General features: G+C 37.5%; 2 protein-coding genes across 3 annotated transcripts in view; one reads left to right on the top strand and one right to left on the bottom strand.

Annotated features, from left to right (window-relative positions):
• Positions 1–18,204, top strand: part of adcy2a (adenylate cyclase 2a) — a 52,340-nt gene extending 34,136 nt beyond the window's left edge. The window contains exons 19-25 of one of the 2 annotated variants that reach the window (XM_086079428.1): positions 8,747–8,831; positions 11,166–11,324; positions 12,537–12,683; positions 12,881–12,991; positions 13,070–13,184; positions 15,500–15,624; positions 17,107–18,204. In XM_086079428.1, coding sequence (XP_085935554.1) covers positions 8,747–8,831; positions 11,166–11,324; positions 12,537–12,683; positions 12,881–12,991; positions 13,070–13,184; positions 15,500–15,624; positions 17,107–17,259 — 895 coding nt within the window. In that variant the 3' untranslated portion in view covers positions 17,260–18,204. Of the gene's footprint in view, positions 1–8,746; positions 8,832–11,165; positions 11,325–12,536; positions 12,684–12,880; positions 12,992–13,069; positions 13,185–15,499; positions 15,625–17,106 lie in introns of those variants that run through there. The other variant, XM_086079429.1, reaches the window with a different exon arrangement.
• Positions 17,779–21,252, bottom strand: part of dnah5 (dynein, axonemal, heavy chain 5) — a 93,553-nt gene continuing 90,079 nt past the window's right edge. Inside the window, exons 87-88 of the mRNA XM_086079430.1 lie at positions 19,665–19,896; positions 17,779–18,467 (exon numbers count right to left, since the gene is read on the bottom strand). Coding sequence (XP_085935556.1) covers positions 18,316–18,467; positions 19,665–19,896 — 384 coding nt within the window. The 3' untranslated portion in view covers positions 17,779–18,315. The remainder of the gene's footprint in view (positions 18,468–19,664; positions 19,897–21,252) is intronic.

Raw genomic sequence — 21,252 nt, 5'->3', positions numbered from 1 at the left:
AGGCAGATGTTTGCATTCATGTGAACTCTGTGAAGGTGAGTAAGAAGAAAGCAGTAGAAGGACTTTAAAGTCTCTTTCTGGTCCATCAAGTCGAAATAGCTTGAAAAAAAAAAAGGCAACCTTTATCTTCAGTTCGTGCCAGAGGCACGTAAACAGTTCTCCTCTTACTGTCAACATTTCCTCTCACTTCTTTCTCTGCTACTCCCAGATTAAGTTAGTTCATGACTTCATCTGCACAAAAAGAATCATTAGTGTGGGAGAAATTCCTGAAGAAAAGCTAATTTTATGGTTGCTAATTACGCTCCCAAAAAAGTAATTGAATTAGTAACTGAATTACTCTTCATAAATGTAATTAGTTACCAGGGAGAGTAAATATTGTTACTTAAAAATAATCAATGTTTAGATTTTTCAGTTGATTTAACCAACTACATAGAGTACAACATCATAGTACTAAACCATGGTACTTAATCTCACTTGATATTTAGTGGACTTTAAAGACACATTGTGTAGGATTTAGTGCCATCTAGCAATTAACTATTAATTAATTTTAAAACCCACTATTAATTTCAATAATATGCAAAAAATATGTTCTATCGTCATCATATATTTCTTTTTACATAATCGTAGGTCTAATAATAATTATATTACATAGGTCGCTGCGCCTTGCAGGAGGATGATATGTTTTGCCGCCATCTTTCTGCTACAGATATTCGAAGGAGAAGAAGGTCGCGAACGTAGTTAGCTTCAGGTGGCGCTATCGGCTAGTGTTGTACCTTCCACAGCTACGACATGCAGGTGATCGTTGCTGAGTCCTGTGATTCGATTGTGAGTCTCCTTCTCCCACCTCTTGCTAGCTTTTGCTAGTGTTAGAGTAGACAATATTAAGTATTGTACTCTTTGCGTGTTCAATTAACTGAATGGTGAGATTCTGTTGAAGGAGTTCCTTTGCAAAGATTTAATTACCAGAAGCTTCTGGTCCACATTGACAAATTCATCCAAGCGATGTCTCCTCAAATGTGGCTCCTTCCTCTTGGCTCACATCGTTATTTATTCACAAAAAGGGTTCAAAAAAAAAAGTCAGCCCACAACCCACCTGGTTACAAAAAAATCCGTTCCCATGGGTATAAATCAGATTAAAAGAATACAGAAATAATGAGCCTGACTCCCTTGGTGACATAGCCCCGGAAACCTCCCTTTTAGATTACAGAATGAATAGACAGACCCGTTGCTCTTTCTCATGAAAGTAACACAGATAAGAATACAGGTCTATTCATACAGCCATACTGAGTTAACTGAATTATAAACGGCTAAAATATGATTTAAAACTAAAAAACAATGTTAATAACTCATCATTCCCTCATTTGAGCTCTTGAGAGCTCAACACATTAAAACATTTTTTTTTTTTCAATGGTTGTGTGGTAAAAATAATTATCCTTAAAACATCCCTTTAGCAGAAGAGGAGGTAATTTAGCAATCATATGACATTAAAAAACAATTTGATACATTTAAAAGATTTTTAGTGGAATAAGCATAGCATATGTGAGGCTTAACATAAAATGTTGTTCATTGAAAAGTGTCGCAATGTATCGGCAGACGAATATGTGTTCTTTGAAGCCATCTTGTGATGAAGTTCTTTGAAGGTCTTTTTTTTTTTTTTTTTTTTAATGAAAAGAGTGTCGCAATAGTTCGTCTCTTCTTTAAGAATTTGGGGTAGACTACCCAAATTCTTCGATTTGTCACCTGGGATTATTCTGCCCAAAATGTGACTGATCAAAGGAATGATTGCCCAAGAAAAGGCACTTGCTCTTGATCCGTTGACTGATGTCCTCAAACGGCAGCTCCGGAACCGGGCACGGATTCAGCTGACGTGGCTCCAGGTCGGAGGTGATAAGATTGATGCTCCAGTTGTGGAATTTCGTCTCTCCTTTCAACCTGAGAGCATCAGTTGATGAGATGGCCGAGCCTGGCACGTCTCCGGAAGCCTTGTAGACCAGATGTGGCATTTTCTCTGTGCAGAGAACTGCACAAGATTTCCTCACCAACCCCCTGGGGCCGTTCTCCTGAGTGCAAAAACTTTTCATTTTTAGTTTCTCATAAACTCACATAAATTTTATTTGGAGGAAAAAACCCTGATAGTTTTTGTTAGTTGGGATTAGTAAATGTTATTTGATTAAGATCCGTAGGTCCTGTGCTGTTGGAACAGGAAAAGATCTATTTTTGTGACATTAAATTAGAGCCCAGCCCTTGATTGAGTTGAATGACATTCGCTCATTCATTAATATAAGACAGAGCTTGTAAATATTTATCTTTCAAATAGGTTTTGTTCAATAATAGGTAATTTTTTACCATGACTAAATTTGTTCTAAATTTGCATAACTGTGCCTTTCATATCTCTTATTCTCTTCCCAGAATCCCATGACCGGCCGAATCCTGGCATGCTGGGAAAAACTCACATATATTCATATTATCTATACTCTTTTGCAAACACTGGGCTCCAAACATTACATTTTTCAAATGTAATTCTGAGATAAAAGATATAATATAATATAATTACCTTCATTCGGCGAATATGCATTATTGTCCTTGCTTGCTTCAGACTTACTTTGCGATCGATTTCCTCTGATAGATTTCTTCATATTCAAACTGTGAATGATCATTTTCAAACTCATCCTGTCAATTGGAGTGTAGGCCGATACCCCACAACCTTTTTAATTTCGTTTTTAAGTTTGATTTTAATTTTCTAACTCGTCTACATTGGTTAAATTCTTAAACATAAACTCCCTCATTTGACAAAGATCCACTGATTTTTTCAAACACGTCAAGATAAAAGGGAGGACAAAATAAAAACCTCATGACTCAAAAGACGTCATAAATAAGTCAACCCTCTAAATCAGGCTATAAAATAAACAAAAGAGCTACAAAACACTATAAAACTGAGCATAAGCAGATACAACTTAAGACACTAATATATGATGACTTTGGGGCCATAAAAAATAGAGATAACCATATTACTCTAATTCTCCTAGAGTCCCAAAAATTATTTAAACTGCTAATCAACCTCACCTCTTTTACAGATTTAGTGGGGCTGAGGATAAAATCATCTTCAAACTGCTAATCTTTCACATATTAGCGGGGCTCATAAAAAACACAGCACACAAAATATTTCTGGGATTTATAAATCACAGTGCTTTTAAAAAAATCAAACTTAGCCATCAAACTCTTAGTTAGTCTTTTACTTGTTACTACTCATTTTATTCTATTATTTATTTTATACTATAGCTGCAGCTGGACGAAGTCCAAAAAAGTTCCTCACGGGGAAAATAAAAATATATCATATCATAACATATTAATAAAATTCCCATTGTACCAATTCAGAAACTGATTCTCCCAAAAATATAGGCAAAAATTTAATAGGCTATAGATTGAAATAAATTTTCTCAATCCCTCATTTCAAATTTACATATGTCGTTTTCAATTTCCTGAAATATCTTGCTATAGATCACAGTTCCTCACTCAACACATTAAGAATGCCTTGCATATCACCATGTAGCATTTTACTGAATGGATCACATCTCATTCCGACCACCAACTTTCTCAGTCCAGACCCCCAGCAAAAGGCAGGACGGCAGCTGTTGTCAATGTTCAGTCCTGGCCAGCATGGCGGCTGTTGTGGCAGCAATGTTCAGAGCAGGCATTTAGATTTCCTCTGGATGCAAAACAGCCATAGGGGAGAAGTCACTAGAATGAGGCGTATACACAGTCACTGGGCATTGAGGAATTTGAACATCATGTTTTTCTTAGGCACAGGACGAGAAGACTGTTGCTCTGCGGCTTTTGACCTTTGATCTCTGCCACATCCATTCAGACGCAGTCTGCAATGTGGATCCGATGACACACAGTCTTTCTGAGAGCTCACCTGATCAAAAAATGCACATTCGTTGATACAATGCTTTAAAAATGCCAGACTGAGGATATGGGATCATAGCAAGACAGTTCACTCCCTGCTTTCTCAAAAATGTTTCGTAAAAAACACAGCCTCTTTATTCATTTCTCTTTTTTTTTTTCAATACCCCTTCAAATAGCTACTAGCCATACAACGTATCAGCAGCTGGGGCGCATCCCGTTCGCAGTTTGTAATCAGTGAAGGCCATCAAACCCTCATCTGCCTTGGAACTCAAACATCAGTTTCTGAAATGACACACTCAGAAAAAAAAACAAATATTAAAAATCATTATCAACATGTCAATTTCAAAAACATTCATAACTCTTTATTCAACTATCTTATTTCCAGCCACAGCTATAAAGATGTAGGCATAATTATATCAACTCTCAAACAAAATACCATTATTTTATCATTACTCTTTATTCATTTGTCCCAAAAAGGGAAAGTTAACAAATTAACCATCGTCATCAATCATTAAAGTGTAAAGATTTATTAGCTCAGTCAAATACTATAACTTATTTTATATTGTTTATCATTCCTCTCTTACCATTTTGACAAAAAAAGAGTCCCATTACGAGGACACATTATGCTCACAGCGCACAGCTCAGCCCCCACCTTTTTTTCTAACCTAGAAACGGGGGAAAGGGGGGGGGGGAGGAATCTTAACATTATAAATCGCAAAACCTATTTTATCATATTCCCATTAATAAAACAAACGCCACTATCACAACAGTATCATCTCACACAAAACAACACCAAACTTAGTTAAAATATTAAAGAAAAACAAACAAAATCCCCATATGCACACTTCTCACTTACAAACCCCCACCTTTTTTAGAAGCTAGGTCACACACTCAAATGCATACGCACACTCTTCAGTCAGTATAAAAAAATAAAATAAACGGTGTTATTCCTTCAATTCGTTGTCTACAAATCTTATAGCATTTAAACTGCAGTTTTATACGGTGATTTCAGTAAACTGGTAACTTTGAACAACCCATCCGTAAACTGCTCCACAAATGCTGGAGTCATTTTAGCATCAGATTCAGCCTTTTTACATTACCAACAAAGAAAATACAAAAGTCTGACATACCATTTTGTCCAGCAAAAGCTTTGTATACAATCGATCCATAGTTCGTTTTTTCATTGTTCATCGACGCTTTTATTTTTTGCTGAACCGGAAGCGCATTCAGGACAAACCATTCTGTATCCGGGTCGAAATCGCCTCCATTTTTGTTTGTAGTTTTTATGTTTAGTTCCGGATTCAATACAGTGACGTCTCACTTTCAATATTAATAGTTCAATATGTTAACACATATGGCCACACACAGACACACATAAGAATCACGTGACCTCTCGTTTATACACAGCGGTTACCCAATCCCGCTGAGCTAAACTGTTCTCCCTTTATTGCAAAATTTCTGCAAGGCGCTTTATTAAATAATGAAATTTATCACGTGCTAACGAACTCAACCGTGGAACAAAAGAAATTCAAACGGGAATCCTGACCTCAAACCACAATAAAAGCGCCAAAAAAAATAAAAGTTACACGTAATCTCTCGATTGCAAATACAGTAACACAAATCCAATTATTACTGTAATCAACCTGGACCCTCAATACTGTTCAATTTCAAACAGGCGCTTTTTCAAACAAAAAAAATATTACGTGTTTAGGACGTTTCACACCAAGAGCCATGAACAATTATGTTACTTAGTCCTCAAATCGGCCAAAAACTGCCAAAGCAGAAGCGCAATACTATAATCTACAGGCTGCACTTCAATGCACCGCCTCACGACGTGTGTAGTTCAATATCGTCGGAATTATCACAACTCACAACATCAAACTACAACTCGTTCACACAGATCTCTTTTAAAATTTAGATAATTTGCAAGACGAAAAAACCAGCTGCAGCGGACCAGACAGACAAAATTTCTTCTACGTGGATAAAGATCTCCACTTACCGGAATTAATATGGCGCCAGAAATTCCGCCCGTCAGGGAACGCCGCAGCCTGCTCAATCGTCAACAACACCATCCGTTTGGTTCAACGGAGGAGACCATTCGTTATAATTCAGCGTCGGCGGTCACCATTTGTTAGAGTAGACAATATTAAGTATTGTACTCTTTGCGTGTTCAATTAACTGAATGGTGAGATTCTGTTGAAGGAGTTCCTTTGCAAAGATTTAATTACCAGAAGCTTCTGGTCCACATTGACAAATTCATCCAAGCGATGTCTCCTCAAATGTGGCTCCTTCCTCTTGGCTCACATCGTTATTTATTCACAAAAAGGGTTCAAAAAAAAAAGTCAGCCCACAACCCACCTGGTTACAAAAAAATCCGTTCCCATGGGTATAAATCAGATTAAAAGAATACAGAAATAATGAGCCTGACTCCCTTGGTGACATAGCCCCGGAAACCTCCCTTTTAGATTACAGAATGAATAGACAGACCCGTTGCTCTTTCTCATGAAAGTAACACAGATAAGAATACAGGTCTATTCATACAGCCATACTGAGTTAACTGAATTATAAACGGCTAAAATATGATTTAAAACTAAAAAACAATGTTAATAACTCATCACTAGCTTCTCCCGCTCTCGTTAGCTTCTCCAGCTAGTTCTTGTTAGCCGCCCTAGTGAATTGTTGCTAGACACTCTAGGGCTTGCTTTTTTTTTTTTTTTACTTTATCCAAGCAATAAACAACATACAAAATGTGTGAGAAAATGGAATACAAACATTGTATACAATACAAACAACACAGAACACGCCAGGGAGGATAAAAGGATATAGAAGCTAAACAAAATAGTAGTATACACTCTTGCTCGCCCCTGCTGCTAGCTCCTGTTCGCCGGGTTGCTCGCGCTCTCGCTCATTCCAAATACAAAATTGGAAGTAATTGGTGGTAGGCTTGTGAAGTGTCTCTTTGGCACCGTAGTGCGCTAGCTTCAAAATCGTTGCATTTTATTAGTTCACCACTAGATGGCACTAAATCGGTCACTTTAACTTTTGCAACTGGTACACACTGTAGGTCCTAATTCAAGTATTCAATGGTAAGCGCTTTTAACTCACTTAAGAGTAAAATAAACAATTATGTTACATGGCTTTCACGCTAGAGGGTGAGACGGGAGTGGCTTTTCACTCCCATCATCCCAGTCCCGGAAGATATAAAAAAAATAAATCCTTCCCTGTCCTGCTCCCGGTGAAATTGACTCCTGTGCCGTCTTACTCATGTTCAGAATGACTCTCACTTTGGTACCGCTCCAATTTTGGAGGTCAGCTCCATTAAAAAAAAATGCATCGAGTCAGAGTTTCTTGTTCCCCCCTCCCACTGAATAATCCCGCGGTCGTCTGCTCCCGTGAATTTTTTATACTGTTCCGGACCAATCCTGTGATTAAAAGTAAAGCTAACTCTCATTCTGTGGGTTCCCCCAAAAATTGTCAGCCCCTGTTTCAGACATTTGGTACATAAATCTAAGTATTTTCAGCGAAATATTCTTCCCCAGTCTTCTGAGGATCTTACATCCAGTATGAGTAAAAATAGCACAGAGCGCATAGAACAAATATCCAAACAAAATAAGTATGTCTTAAGTGGAAAATAACTCCTGAATGGCCATTCTCATTTGAAAGAATCAGAACGGACTCAGGCTCCGGGTGATAGTATGCAGTGCTTGAGAATGTACGAGTTGCTGCTTACTGAAAATATCTTTCTCACTTTAATTTCTTTGCATGGAGAGGTCAAATCAGGGGTGTGTTTCCATCCATTTTTCGGAATCATGCTCTAAAATGATCTGTCACGTGACAGCTCGCAACAATAGCACCGCAAAGAGATATGTCACTATCTCAACCTTCTGGCTCAAAAGTGATGAATTTTGTAACATTCGCATCACAACCCGGCTTTATTTACAGAGGATGAAATCATACAATTAGTACATCCAAAGAGGTAAACCCAAAAAAAAAAAAAAAAAAATTAATTTAATGTCAATGGGAGCAGGATTTTTAGTCACCCAATTAGGCTGAAATTCAAGTAACAAATAAGCGACGTGTCAAACTTAACAGGCCAACAACGATCAGACAAAGTGCCTTGTGGTTTTTGTCTTCTCCGCCGCAGACACAAACATCTCCAGTCTTCTTTTGAAAGCCTCCCCGACCCACTCTTTCTGTGCCAAGAACTAATACGATAATGAACTATGCACTTGTGTGCAGAACTCAGCTCTTGATAAGACTGAAAGTTCATTAATATGCAAAATGTGCTTTGCAAAAATGATTGCGCTTGCTTGAGTGGTATGCACATTTAGAACTTCCATTAAATAATCAGTTTAATTGAAGATTTTAGATGTCTAATTACAGTGCATTACCTTCCTACTGAATTAGATTACATGAATCCTACAGTCTTGATTCATGAGCACGGAAACCAACTCTGTCCCTAAAACGTTTGCATGTGACAGTAATTAGAGCTTGCAGTGAATTACAAGTCCTGAATCTCCGTGTATTCTTTTATCATCTGTCACGGGGAAAACGCAGCGTAGCGGACAAGCTCAGATCGAGGAATGCAAATTGTAAACAAGCTCTTGTCGCAGCAAAACAGACGAGACCGTTTTCATTGAGTAACAGCTTGGAATGAAACAGTCTGTTACCCAATCATGTGACAGGCTGATTACTATCAGCACTGCAAATGACACATTGCGGTCATTTACTTTGACACCTGCTCCTCTCCCATGCCACCATTTGTCATGTCTTAATTAAACCTTAATGCCTCTCTAAACTTTTTTAAAACACATTTTTGTCTTTTTCTCTGCGCTTCAAGACCAGGAGTCCTCAAAGACCTGAAGACTATGGGTTCTATCTCACTCTTCATTTTTTTCATCACTCTCCTTGTGCTTGCTCGGCAGGTGAGTCCACGCTCAAGTAGTTTGAATGGTGAGAGACAAAGGTGAAATCAAGCAAAGTGCTAAAAGTGCTGCTGATATGGAGCTGTAACCATTCACATCAAGATGAGAGCCTTTGGGTGGATGATGAATGTTTTTGCAGGATACCAATTACCTTCTTCCCAGCTCAATGAAAATTCTGACATTTTTATGGAAAAAAAATGTAATGTGTAATTTATACTGAATATGTGTATACGGTCTCATGTCTCATGTCCTCTTTTTCCCTTTGTATCAAGTAATTTTGATTTTATTGAATTATCTGATTCCACTATAGAAAAATGTTTGTTTTTTTATCCATCAGCTCGTACAACTTTCAATGATGCCTTTCTCCTTTATTAAATAGGCTCATGTAAAACCCTGGGGAAAATTTAAAAACAATCAATTTACAAACATGTGAGCTGTAAAGAGTCCGCCTAGTGTTGTCTCTTTGTTATTGTCATTATCTCCTTTTTTGTATTGACATACAGATTCGATTATCATCCCATCCATCCATCCATTTTCTTAACCGTTGTCCTCACGGGAAACTGAATTTATTCGTTCAGTTCAAAAAGTGAAACTCGTATTACACAACAACAAAAAGTCCAGTGCTGAATTGACTCCCACAGAGTTAATTTTAACACTTTTCCAGAGTTTATAGCACTCCACACTTTCCAGAGTTAAATCAACAATTTTAAAATAGTTAAATATGTAACAATGAAAGAGAGAGAGAGAGAGAGAGAGAGAGAGAGACAGAGAGAGAGAGAGAGAGAGAGAGTACATTTTAACTCACTAAACAGAGTTAAATTAACACTACAGCAGTAGACAAGCCAGTCTGCTCAGACACGTCTGTTTTCTCTTTTAGTCAGTGTTAGTTTGACTCCTTAAAAGTTTACGCTGACTAGGATTTGATCCCCAGTATGATATATCCTATTGAGGACCAAAACTGCCAAATAAATAAATGACTAAATAAATAAATGCATAAAAGTGAAAATAAAAACGGATGTAAAAAATATAATTCAGAAATTAAATACAAAATAATAAATATAAATGGAAATAAATTCAAATGAGTTGGGGGTCCTAACCGTGTCTGTTGCAAACTTGCGACTTGAGTTGCTCGACAACAAGTCGTGGTGACAGTGGACAAGATAGTCGTCCATTGCTTGAGCTCTCCATGCAAGTCGGCGAGACTTCCTTGTTCGCTAACCCGCTCACTCGACCATTGAAAGGTAGTTTGCAACGGCAGAGTCCAACCCAAGACATGCTTAGGACCACCCCCTCATTTGAATAACATTTCGACCTGACAGTGCGTCTGCAGCATGAAATGAATAAATGAGAGAGGAGAGCATTTTTTATTGATTGATTGATTCAATTATATTTATGTATTTATTTTTGTATTTATTTATTATTTATAATCTCATTTTTTCTCGTTATTTATTTTTACTTTTAGGGAGATATATATTTTTTGTTGTTTTTATTTCCATTTATATAATTTATTTTGTATAAAATTTTTGAATTATATTTTTTCTATCCATTTTTATTTTAACTTTTATTCATTTATTTATTTATTTTGTCATTTATTTATTTTTTATTTTGGCAGTTTGATCCTCCCTATTATCTACTAGTTAGCGGTGCAACCCACTGAGCCATCAAGCCACCACATCTCTTAGTTTTTGTAAATAATTTCAATATAAGCAAAAGTACATCAGTTACTCGACAAAACTACAATGTCATCATTTGACTGCAAACAAGTCCAACTTTGTAAAAAGACCATCAACGGTTATTTTGAAGAAAGCATTTCAAGCATGTTACTGTTGACCAGAGTCTCTTCTGTCAGTAAAAATGACTTGAAATGTACCCGTGTGTTTAATTAATCCCTAGAATGTACAAGTTTGACTTTTTGAATCGGACTACGGTGCTAAAATTGTCCGTTATATTCACATTTACTGAGAGGCACTTGCACTGCAGCTGAAGTAATGATGTACATGCGATTCAACAAGCTGAATGAGAGACATGTCTTGCATACGCGATGGAACCTCTAAGGTCGAACACAGTCTGCTTTGGGACACTAGTCAACATCTGAACGGAATTTATTAAATTAATCCTCAATGAGATATGATAACGTCTCTCACGATAAGACACATGACAGGACTGGATTTACGTATGTATGGTAACATTTACTGTAAAATGTTCGACTTTCGAGATTCTGCTATGTCTTATTGCTGCTTTTTTTCAGTTCTGTATTTTCTCTCTGTTTCTTGATGGCAACAAGCTATACAAGTGTACCTTCAGTCTCTTCACCTCTGTGTCCTCTTGTAACAGAATGAATATTACTGTAGGTTAGACTTTCTGTGGAAGAACAAGTTCAAGAAAGAGTGCGAGGAGATCGAAACGATGGAAAACCTCAACCGGGTCTTGCTGGAGAACGTCCTGCCTGCGCATGTCGCTGAGCACTTTCTGGCGCGGAACTGGAAGAATGAGGTTAGACAGATGAATAATGTTCATTTTTTCTGCTCCTCACAACTCAAGTCAACAAAGGTCCAAATATCTGACAACTGTTTATATCAACATATTATCCCTGTACATACGTTAAAGGTTTTCTTTTTAGTTTAAAATGGCATAATTTAACCAGAATCTCACATTGCATGGTGGCCAAAAATACAAGTACTACTAGGCCTACTACTACTACCACTGCTACTACTGCTACTTCTTCTACTACTACTATTACTTCTTATTCTTATTCTACTACTACTACTACTACTACATATTATTTTTCTTCTACTACTACTACTACATATTCTTCTTCTTCTACTATTACTATTACTTCTTCTTCTTCTTCTACTACTACTACTACTACTACTACTACTACTACTACTACTACAACATCTTCTTCTTCTTCTACTATTACTACTACTTCTTCTTTTATTAAATGTCGACCTTTGTTTTTGATTTGTTGTAAGGAAATTGAAGGGTTTAGAAGGTCATTGAGGAGGGTTAAGACGTAGCAAGCCTTGTCTATTTAGACGTTTCGTGTTTTTTTGTTTTTGTTTTGCTTAGTTTTTTGTTTTTCTTGTTTTGTGTTTTGTTTTTCTTGTGTCTTGTTTGACAGCACCGTTTCTGGTTTGTGTGCTCAGTTTGAATTGGATGTTGAAGTTTGAATTAATAAAGAAAGCAAAAAAAAAAAAAGTGCATTAATCCACCAGGACTGTACCTTTGGCTATAATGAGATGCAGGATTTTTGTTAACTCATTTAGTGCCATTGATGGCTATAGATATCAAAAATCAATTTTAACTGGGCAGGCAGTGAATGAGTTAAGGTAAGCCATTTTAAACTAAAAAGAACAACTTTTAACACCGTTATTAAGCGGACGCTTCGTCATTCTCGCGTGCTGTCGGAGACAGAGCGCGCTCCGCTCCAATTTCTGACTGCAACTGTTTACTTTCCTTGTACTGCCTGCACTGAGCTTTGTTTTTTTGGGGCACTGTGAATAACTGAACGGCACATTTGAACATTCTGAGTTCCCGAAGGGTCTGCTTGAAGCAGTGTTTCAGTTTTTGTAAACTAAACAAAAAAACAAAAAAAACAAAAAATTTGCAATTGTTTATTTATGTATTGCCTTTTATGTCTTGGCTGTATCAGGTTCATGTTCATAGCTTTTACAGCCAGTTTTACTTGTGCTTTTTATTTTGCAGGATCTCTACCACCAGTCTTACGATCTGGTGTGCGTCATGTTCGCCTCAATCCCAGACTTTAAGGAGTTTTACACTGAATCGGATGTCAACAAGGAAGGATTAGAGTGTCTCCGGCTTCTCAATGAGATCATTGCCGATTTTGACGAGGTAAATGAATATTGACTTAAGTCGGTTTATGCTGGTTCGTATGATGGATAGTGAATGGTAATTTGTTTTTATGGTGTCATTCACCGATGTATGACAAGCAAAATGCCTCTTATCAAAATGCTACACTGGATAAATTCAGACATTTACATCTACATATATGATTCGTATTCAATATGTTTTGTGTTCTTTATGTTTAGCTATTGTCAAAGCCAAAATTCAGTGGTGTGGAAAAGATTAAAACTATTGGAAGCACATACATGGCTGCTACAGGGCTCAATGCCTCGCCTGGACCGGAATACCCATCACAGGTTGAGATAAATATACACACTACTTCTTGATCTATTTGGATGTTCTAACTACTTCTATGTTGTGTTCTATGCTCCCAGGAACATGACAGACAGTACATGCACATTGGGACCATGGTGGAGTTTGCATTTGCTTTAGTGGGGAAGCTGGATGTTATCAACAGACACTCCTTCAACGACTTCAAACTCAGAGTTGGTGGGTGAAAGAAAATGCGCTTAATAATTCATTAATTTTGGATGTTTCTTCCCCTGCGCTTTGGATTTACCATCCTTTTAAGAGGGAGCGAGCATTCTTAAAATAGTGAAACTTGAGTTTAGAAGCACATACTGTGCTGCGTGTCAAAATAGGGGCTCAACTGAAACAATACAAATGTGAACAATCAGGAAAAAAACAAACATTTCATGCGTGCCATTTGATACTGTGTGTATACTGGTGGCAACCAGACAACAGGCGAGAGGAAAGCCGGCAGAAAGGTTCTAGTTCACGGCATGTGGTAAGAGCAAGAGTTCAATACCTTCAACCTGTCCAAAGATCACAGCATGTGATGCTCCATTAACTCAGCAGTGTTCATGTGTGCGACAGTACATCCCTGCTGTTTCTAGACTTACACAGAGTGTTGTGGGAGTCCCCACCTACTGTGATAATGAATATCACTGTGATCAACTTCCACTGGAAATTAACTCATTGGGCAGACCCATGTGAGGCTGCATACTGTGCACTGTTACATTTTCAGCTGTTGAAAAGTTGTCTGTCCAGAGACATATAGTGGCAATATCCCTGTCCACAGGAAATCACTTAAAACTAGGGATGGGCGAGTACCAATACCAGGCCACATTTCATGGTATCGATACAGGTTATCGATACTGGTATCAGCCCTCGCTCTTGTGGCATTTTTCGGTCAGGAACTGTCAGAAAGACTGGGGTGAACGAAAGCTTTATTCCGTCTCGTTCATTTCCTGTCTAACACAAAGTAATAGTCAGGGATGGGAGGGTTACTTTTAAAATGTAATCTGTTACAGTTACAAGTTACCTGCTAAAAAATGTAGTTAGTAACATAATCCAAGTACCATAATATAAAAGTAATGTAACTGGATTACTTTTGGATTACTCCAATATTGATTATGCTCATGAAGACAAAATAAGAATAAATAGATAGATAGATAGATAGATAGATAGATAGATAGATAGATAGATAGATAGATAGATAGATAGATAGATAGATAGATAGATAGATAGATAGATAGATAGATAGATAGATAGATAGATAGATAGATAGATAGATAGATAGATAGATAGATAGTCATCCAATGAGGATGACAATGAGTGACATCAACTGCAAAATGAACTTGTATCCCAGTCACAAGATTAACCGTGTATATATTGTGTATGATGTTTAAATCGTGAATTGGTGGGAGGAAGATTTGTTTGGAATGTGTAACTCACATTATGGTTGTAGGCTAGCGGGCTAGCTAGCAAGAGGCTACAGCGCATAGCATGCCGCCGGACTCTTAGCTCAAACTTTCGCTCTGAGTAAATTCCAGTGAATACAGGTTGCTATTTCCTCCTCCCGTCCATGAAGCTTTTTCCAACTGCCCGCGTGTGGAGGACACGACCAGTCAGTTCGTTCGTTCCCCCCTCCACAACATGCCCGCACGTCTCTCACTGCCTCTCTCTCTTTGTCTCTCTCTCTCTCGCCCTCGCACTCTTTCTCATCATAGAAATTGTAATCCCTCAAAGTAATCCCCATTTTTAATAAATGTACCTGTAATCTGATTACATGTTTTTTCCTCTAACTGTAACGGAATACAGTTTGTAATCTGATTACGTAACGGCGATACATGTATTCCGTTACTCCCCAAGCCTGATAATACTTCATTAAATTTTTTTACTTCCGGCAGCGCCATTTCGATGTGTGTTACTGAGAATAAGCATGTACTCTTGTTGTGAGTAATAGCACCTATATCTGTGGTTCAATGTGTGTTATATATGTTAGTAGTTCACGTAACGTCTCCGTGTTTATTTTCCTTGTTTACGTTTGCGTGCGCTTAATTGCCTCGTTAACGTAATCAAGCTGCGGTGCTAAAAAATAGAACGGTGCCGTTTATATTATATTTGTAATGATGGAGAACGTGAAAGAGAAAATGGAAATACAGAGCAGCCTTTCAAATTAAAAGCATGGATTTCAAAACAAGATGTAATTAGAAACAGCTTGAGGAATTCATAACATGGTAGATATTACTAAAATACTTGAAGCCCTATTGTATTGAATTGAATTATTTGCACTTCACTGTATTCCTTAAAAATATGTTGTACAAACACATATTCTGATTGGGACTTTTTTTCTGGCCACTGGATTATTTGTTTTTAAAATTAATTTCATTGTGTGCTCAATGCAAAATTAAATAAACCACAATAACAGAGCCACGAAGTAGCGAGGGAGTACTGCAATGACAATAGTTGGACTACATAAGACAATTTCATTCCAATAATGAGCATGTGTTTTCCCGCAGGTATTAACCATGGTCCAGTAATTGCTGGAGTCATTGGCGCACAGAAACCACAGTATGATATCTGGGGGAACACAGTGAATGTAGCCAGCCGAATGGACAGCACGGGCATACTGGGCAAAATACAGGTAAGATGTTTTCACATATGGTATTGATAACATCTTGGAAGAAAAGGCTGTGAAAAAAAACCCCGGTATAAAATGTTTTGAAAAGAAAAAACTCTTATCTGTGTGGCTCTCAAGGACAAATCAGATTGAGTGCTTCTCTTGCACTGTATTGGCTCAATTCTTTGTTTCCTCCCAAGCACCACCTTTTCATTTGTCACTGTTGACATTTTAAATGACAGAACAGATGCATCAAAGATAAAGCTATTATTCTTGCTCAACAATCTATTCATGGCAGCAAGAACATCACATCCAACGTGACGTCGTCCGCTCTTATTTGCTCCCTGCCTGAGCACTGATAAACTCTGATGGTTTTCCACCTAAGTGACGCAAGACATCCATTCAGTCCTACTTCATCTCCTGCACATTTCTTATAGACTTGAATGCTACACAGTGGAACTGCACAACCTTTGAATATATTTGTGGCTGGTAAATGGACTGAGCTTATCATGTATGGAGGACAAAACTGCCAAAATTAAATATAAATAAATGACTGAATAAATACATAATTAATAAAAGTGAAAATAAAAACGGATATAAAAAATATAATTCAAAATTTAAATACAAAAAAATATATATAAATGGAAAAAACAACAATAATAATATACCATAAATAAATGAAGTAAAAATAAATGTGGAAATAAATACAAACATAAATATATAAAATTAAATATCAATCAATAAATAAAAACGCTCTGCTCACACGTTTATTTATTTCATGCTGCTCTGTTAGGATGAAATGTTATTCAAATGAGGGGGTGGTCTTAAGTGTGTCTTGAGTTGGATTCCGCCATTGCAAACTGCCTTTCAATGGTCGAGTGAGCGGTTTGGCAAACAAGGAAGTTTCGCCGACTTGCATGGAGGGCTCCAACAATGGACGACTAACTTGTCCACTGTCACCACGACTTGTTGTCGAGCAACTCAAGTCGCAAGTTGTTGTTGACAGAGCGTTTTTATTTATCATTTAATTCTATTTTTATACATATTTTTGGAATCAGTTTTTTTTAAACTTGTATTTATTATTATTTTTAATACATTTTTAATTAAAGTTTTTATTTTCACTTTTATTTAGTTATTTTTACTTTTATTCATTTATGTTTTTTAATTTAAATTTATCATTATATTTTTATATCCGTTTTTATTCTCACTATTTATTCATTTATTTATTTTAAATGTTGTAATTTTTAGTCCTCCATAAATCATGCATTTGCAATCACACAACTATAGGGTTGAGTCATATTTAATATGCTGTGTACTTCACAAGCTCTTTTTTTTCAGCTGCCCAGGTCATTCAGACGACTGAAGTCACATATAAATAGACATGAACAATCATATCACACTTTAAAAAAATATTATTAAGCCACGGCAGTGATGTATGACCGCAAGCTGTCAAAAACCCCACAATTTCAATGCATGTTAACTCCCCCCTCCCCCCTCCATCTGCAGGTGACGGAGGAGACAAGCCGCATCCTTCTGACGCTGGGCTACATGTGCTCCTGTAGAGGCATCATTAACGTCAAGGGCAAAGGGGAGCTCAAAACCTACTTTGTTCACACAGAAATGACCCGCTCACTGTCTCAAGGGAACATGATGCCATGAGACTTTGGTCAAATTATTATTTTGGCTGCAGAGCCAACACTGATTATCAGGTTGGAGACTTTTTAGTGGAAGTGAAAACATTTGTAGGTATGGAAAAAAGGACCAAAAAAGAAAAAAAAATGTTGCCTTGCCACAGCTGTAGTATACGTTTGTCACTTTTGTAAGTGTAGCATGTATAGCCAGTAGGAAACAAAACCATGAAATCGATCCTAATTTGATTGCGGGATTAGGAAAGTTAAAGTGGCATGAATCGAGCCAGCCAAGCAAGTTCAGCTCCAAAAACAATCCAAAATATGCTCTGACTCAAGTCTGGCAGGCTTCAAAGAGCCCCTTGCTGCAGTAGTTTATCAATCAAAAAGTCACTCTGTATTCCCTTCGCTTTACACATGACAAGTTGGATTATAGCTGATGTGCAAAAACAACAAGAAAGGCTTTTGTTCTGCTTGGAAAATAACTTGAGCTCAGTGTGACCAATGAGAAAGACATGATTGAGTTGAGTTTTAATTGAATGATGCAAGCCAGGATGTTCTTCTTTTATTCAAATGAAGGCCACAAAACATTACAGAGGAGAGGAATAATGCATGAAAACAATTTCAGACAGAGACAAACTACTAGAACAATATCTACCTTTTTAGAAGCACGGAGCATTGAATGTCTATGAATGAATGAATGTATCCGTGTAGGGCCATGTTTTCACACTTGAATCAAGCAGGTTAACTTCACACATTAGAAAATAAGAACATATGTGGAGATGATTTAAACAAGATCTACAGGTATCTGCTTGGATCTGTGTACAGGGTAGCTACTGTTTAGATAAGTGGTGTGGTATTTTGTAAAAAAAAAAGAAAAAAAGAAAATACCATTTAAAATTTGTTTGGATGTTTTAGTCATTCTATGGTTAATTTTCTTTATAAAAAAATAAACTAAATAAAAAAAGTCATTAAATTTCCATGTATTTCAGTCATGGTGTGCTTATTATCATCATTTCATTTTGCGAAAAGACAAATCAAATCTGAATTCTAATTCTCCCTACAGTTAAGGTGAAGCGCTCAGTGATTATTTGACATCACAGAGGAGTGCCACGCCCCGTAGGATCCAGTGTTCTGGGGCAAGTGAGGTCTTGAGGTCCACTGCTGCAATGTAGTTCATGTCTGTCCTGATGGGCTTTTTGTAGATTGGGCAAGAGTAAAGGCGGCTGTCCTTGATTCCTGCAACATATGAGCAAAAGAAAACTTTTATGAACGTTTTACTGTACAGTATGTTTGAATTGGCAGCAAAATCAAAGCTCTCCAGTGACCATGAGCACGCTAAGCAGTATGGAAATAAAGATAGAATGATAGCACATTTTTATTGCATTTCAGAAAGAGACACATGTTTAGGAGACGAATGTTTAGACGTTGTTTCAAGACTCGTATTTTTCCTTCTTTACTACTGCACATAGCCATTCAATGTAAATCTGTGTGAAAATAATCCCAGGACATGAAATTGCATTTAACCCGAATGAAATGATGACACAATCCGCACATTTGTGTGGGTGGCATTCGGTTTACTTTTATTGTAAAAAGCACTTTGTGGTACATTTAACACCTGAAAAGTGCCATTATTGATATGATTGGTCCATTTGAGATGTGAAACGAGACACAGTCCTGTTAAGAACATGTATGATCGATTTAGAAGCCCATGTGTCCAAACATCTCCTACCAGTCTGCTTGAATTGCAAGCAAAACAGGGAGTTTTATTAAATGGGAAATCAAAAAATTTAATAAATTGACAATAATATGTTCTATGCAGACCCACTAGTCTAAATATGGTATTCTGGTTAATATTGTGTTAGTGAAATATGAATTAAGCAGCAAAATCCAGCATGTTTTTTTTGTTTTGTTTTTTCAGGGGGCGGCCATTTTGCCACTTGCTGTCGACTGAAGATGACATCAATGTTGCTCAGGTCTCAGGCAACAACCAATCACAGCTCAGCTTCAGAAAACAGGTGAGCTGTGATTGGTCATTGCCTGAGACCTAAGCAACATTGATGTCATGTTCAGTCGACAGCAAGTGGCAAAATGGCCGCCCCCTGAAATGGAAAAAAATGGCTGGATTTTGCAGCTTAACTCATATTCCACTAACACACAACCAATTGCAATTCAGCTTCAGATTTTGCATCATAACTCATATTCGACAAATGTAATATTAATCGGAATGTCATGTGTAGACTAGTGAGGTCACATATAACATTATTGTCAAAAAATGTTTAAGGTTGACCCCCCGCCCCCCAAAAAAAGCGTCATGGTGCTTGCTGCCTGTCTTTTCTTATCATTATCAAAAACTTGACTGGACAGGCTGGAAATAGTGTCTCTGTAAGGACCCTAAACTGTTTACATTCACGCTGTGCCCACAGACAATCTTACCATTATTCTCTGCATACATCCGGATTACAGGCATCATTTCAAAAAGCACTTTTGGTTTGGAGTCAACGAGTTTGCAGTTGCGGCGATCCCAGCCGGCCCCCTCCAGATGCAGGCCGCAGACGTACACTCCCTCGGCAGGGGGCTGCGTGACGTCGTCCTTCATCCACTTGGTTACCTCGTTGCAAAGCACCATGCGATCAAGTGCCCAACCTTTATTGGCCCGCGTGATCTCCTGCGTGAGCCCAGGCAAAAAAATCTTGTTACATTATGAGCAGAATGTCAGCGGTGAAATATGATGTGCTTCACCATGAGAATCAATGCTGATAACACAACCGTAATAGAGGTTCAGTGAAAACAATGTAAAGCAAAGAAGTACAGTCCATCAACCAAATTGTTTACGTGCCAACAGAAAGAAAATCAATCGTATATGACTTGAAAAGAACAGAGAGGAATGTGACAGTTGAATATCTTCAGTCACTTAATTGATGGGTTTGATAGACCAATATGGCCTTTAAGCTTTCTCTTGTACTGTGCAATATTTGTATTTGTGTCCTACTCAATTGTATCATTAGCTTGAGCCACTTCAAGGTTTGACATTAACAATGGCCCAAAGGTACATTTTTGGTTCAGATTGAAAGGCTTTTATCACCCCCAAAAAAACGGAAGAAAAGAAAGTTAGAGGTTGGGGGAAATGACCGGTGTACTCTTGGCTGGATAGCAGGGCAGCCCAATCACCGCTAGCCTTAACTCATTCACTCGCAGCCATTTTTACTGAAGCAACCCCCTTTGCTCATGGCTGTTTTACTGGATTTTGCAAGGCCCACAGAATATTGTGTTCTATTGCTATAAAAACATAGGACCTACCAAAAGAAAGACTACCAAAAAAAGTATATTTATATGTTTCCGTCTTGCAGCAATTAGCAGCAGCAATTAGCATTAGAATATAGCTAAGTTTAATCATTATTCACAAATCTGTTTAAAACTGTGGGGGAAAGAACTTTTTGCAACATGGCCCTGGTTGATCTCTTATACTCTGCTGCCACCTGCTGGCCATTTTTGTAATATCAAGTATTCTCTTCAGTTCAGATGCTGCATCAAAGCCTTCTGTATGCTCTAGCATTAAAAAAAACATTTAAAAAACATGTAAATATGTCTTTGGGAGCATGGTAATATTTAAAATAGAACATATTTATATGTTTTTGGGAGCAAATGAGTTAATGACACATACAAGTGGCACACATACAGCGGGACCACGGAATGGAGGTGAGTAGTCGGAAGTCAAGGTAAGCTTGGTGCTACTCACACTGCACCAGTTAGTTAACAACGAACTTCGGCTGGCTAGATAGTACAAATGAACACGTTGCGGAGTCTCTATTGTCAGTAATCATTGATTAATCAGTAATCATCAGTTACTAGGAAAGTCGTAGAAGTCATGCTAATTGCTAAATTAAGCTAAGATTGACACGTATCATTTAACACCGGAATGAAGCACTTGGGTGATTGAGTACATTTAGATTTTAGTAAGTATACAGACAATAGCCATAAATGCAATTTTACAGGATAAAGACACGAAATATGAAATAATCAT

This window comes from Leptonotus elevatus, chromosome 6, assembly GCF_054856555.1.
Source record: "Leptonotus elevatus isolate MCC_2025b chromosome 6, RoL_Lele_1.0, whole genome shotgun sequence".
Classification (NCBI taxonomy): Eukaryota; Metazoa; Chordata; class Actinopteri; order Syngnathiformes; family Syngnathidae; genus Leptonotus; species Leptonotus elevatus.
The sequence above is the reverse complement of the archived record's forward strand: the minus strand, read 5'-3'. Positions and strand labels throughout refer to the sequence as shown.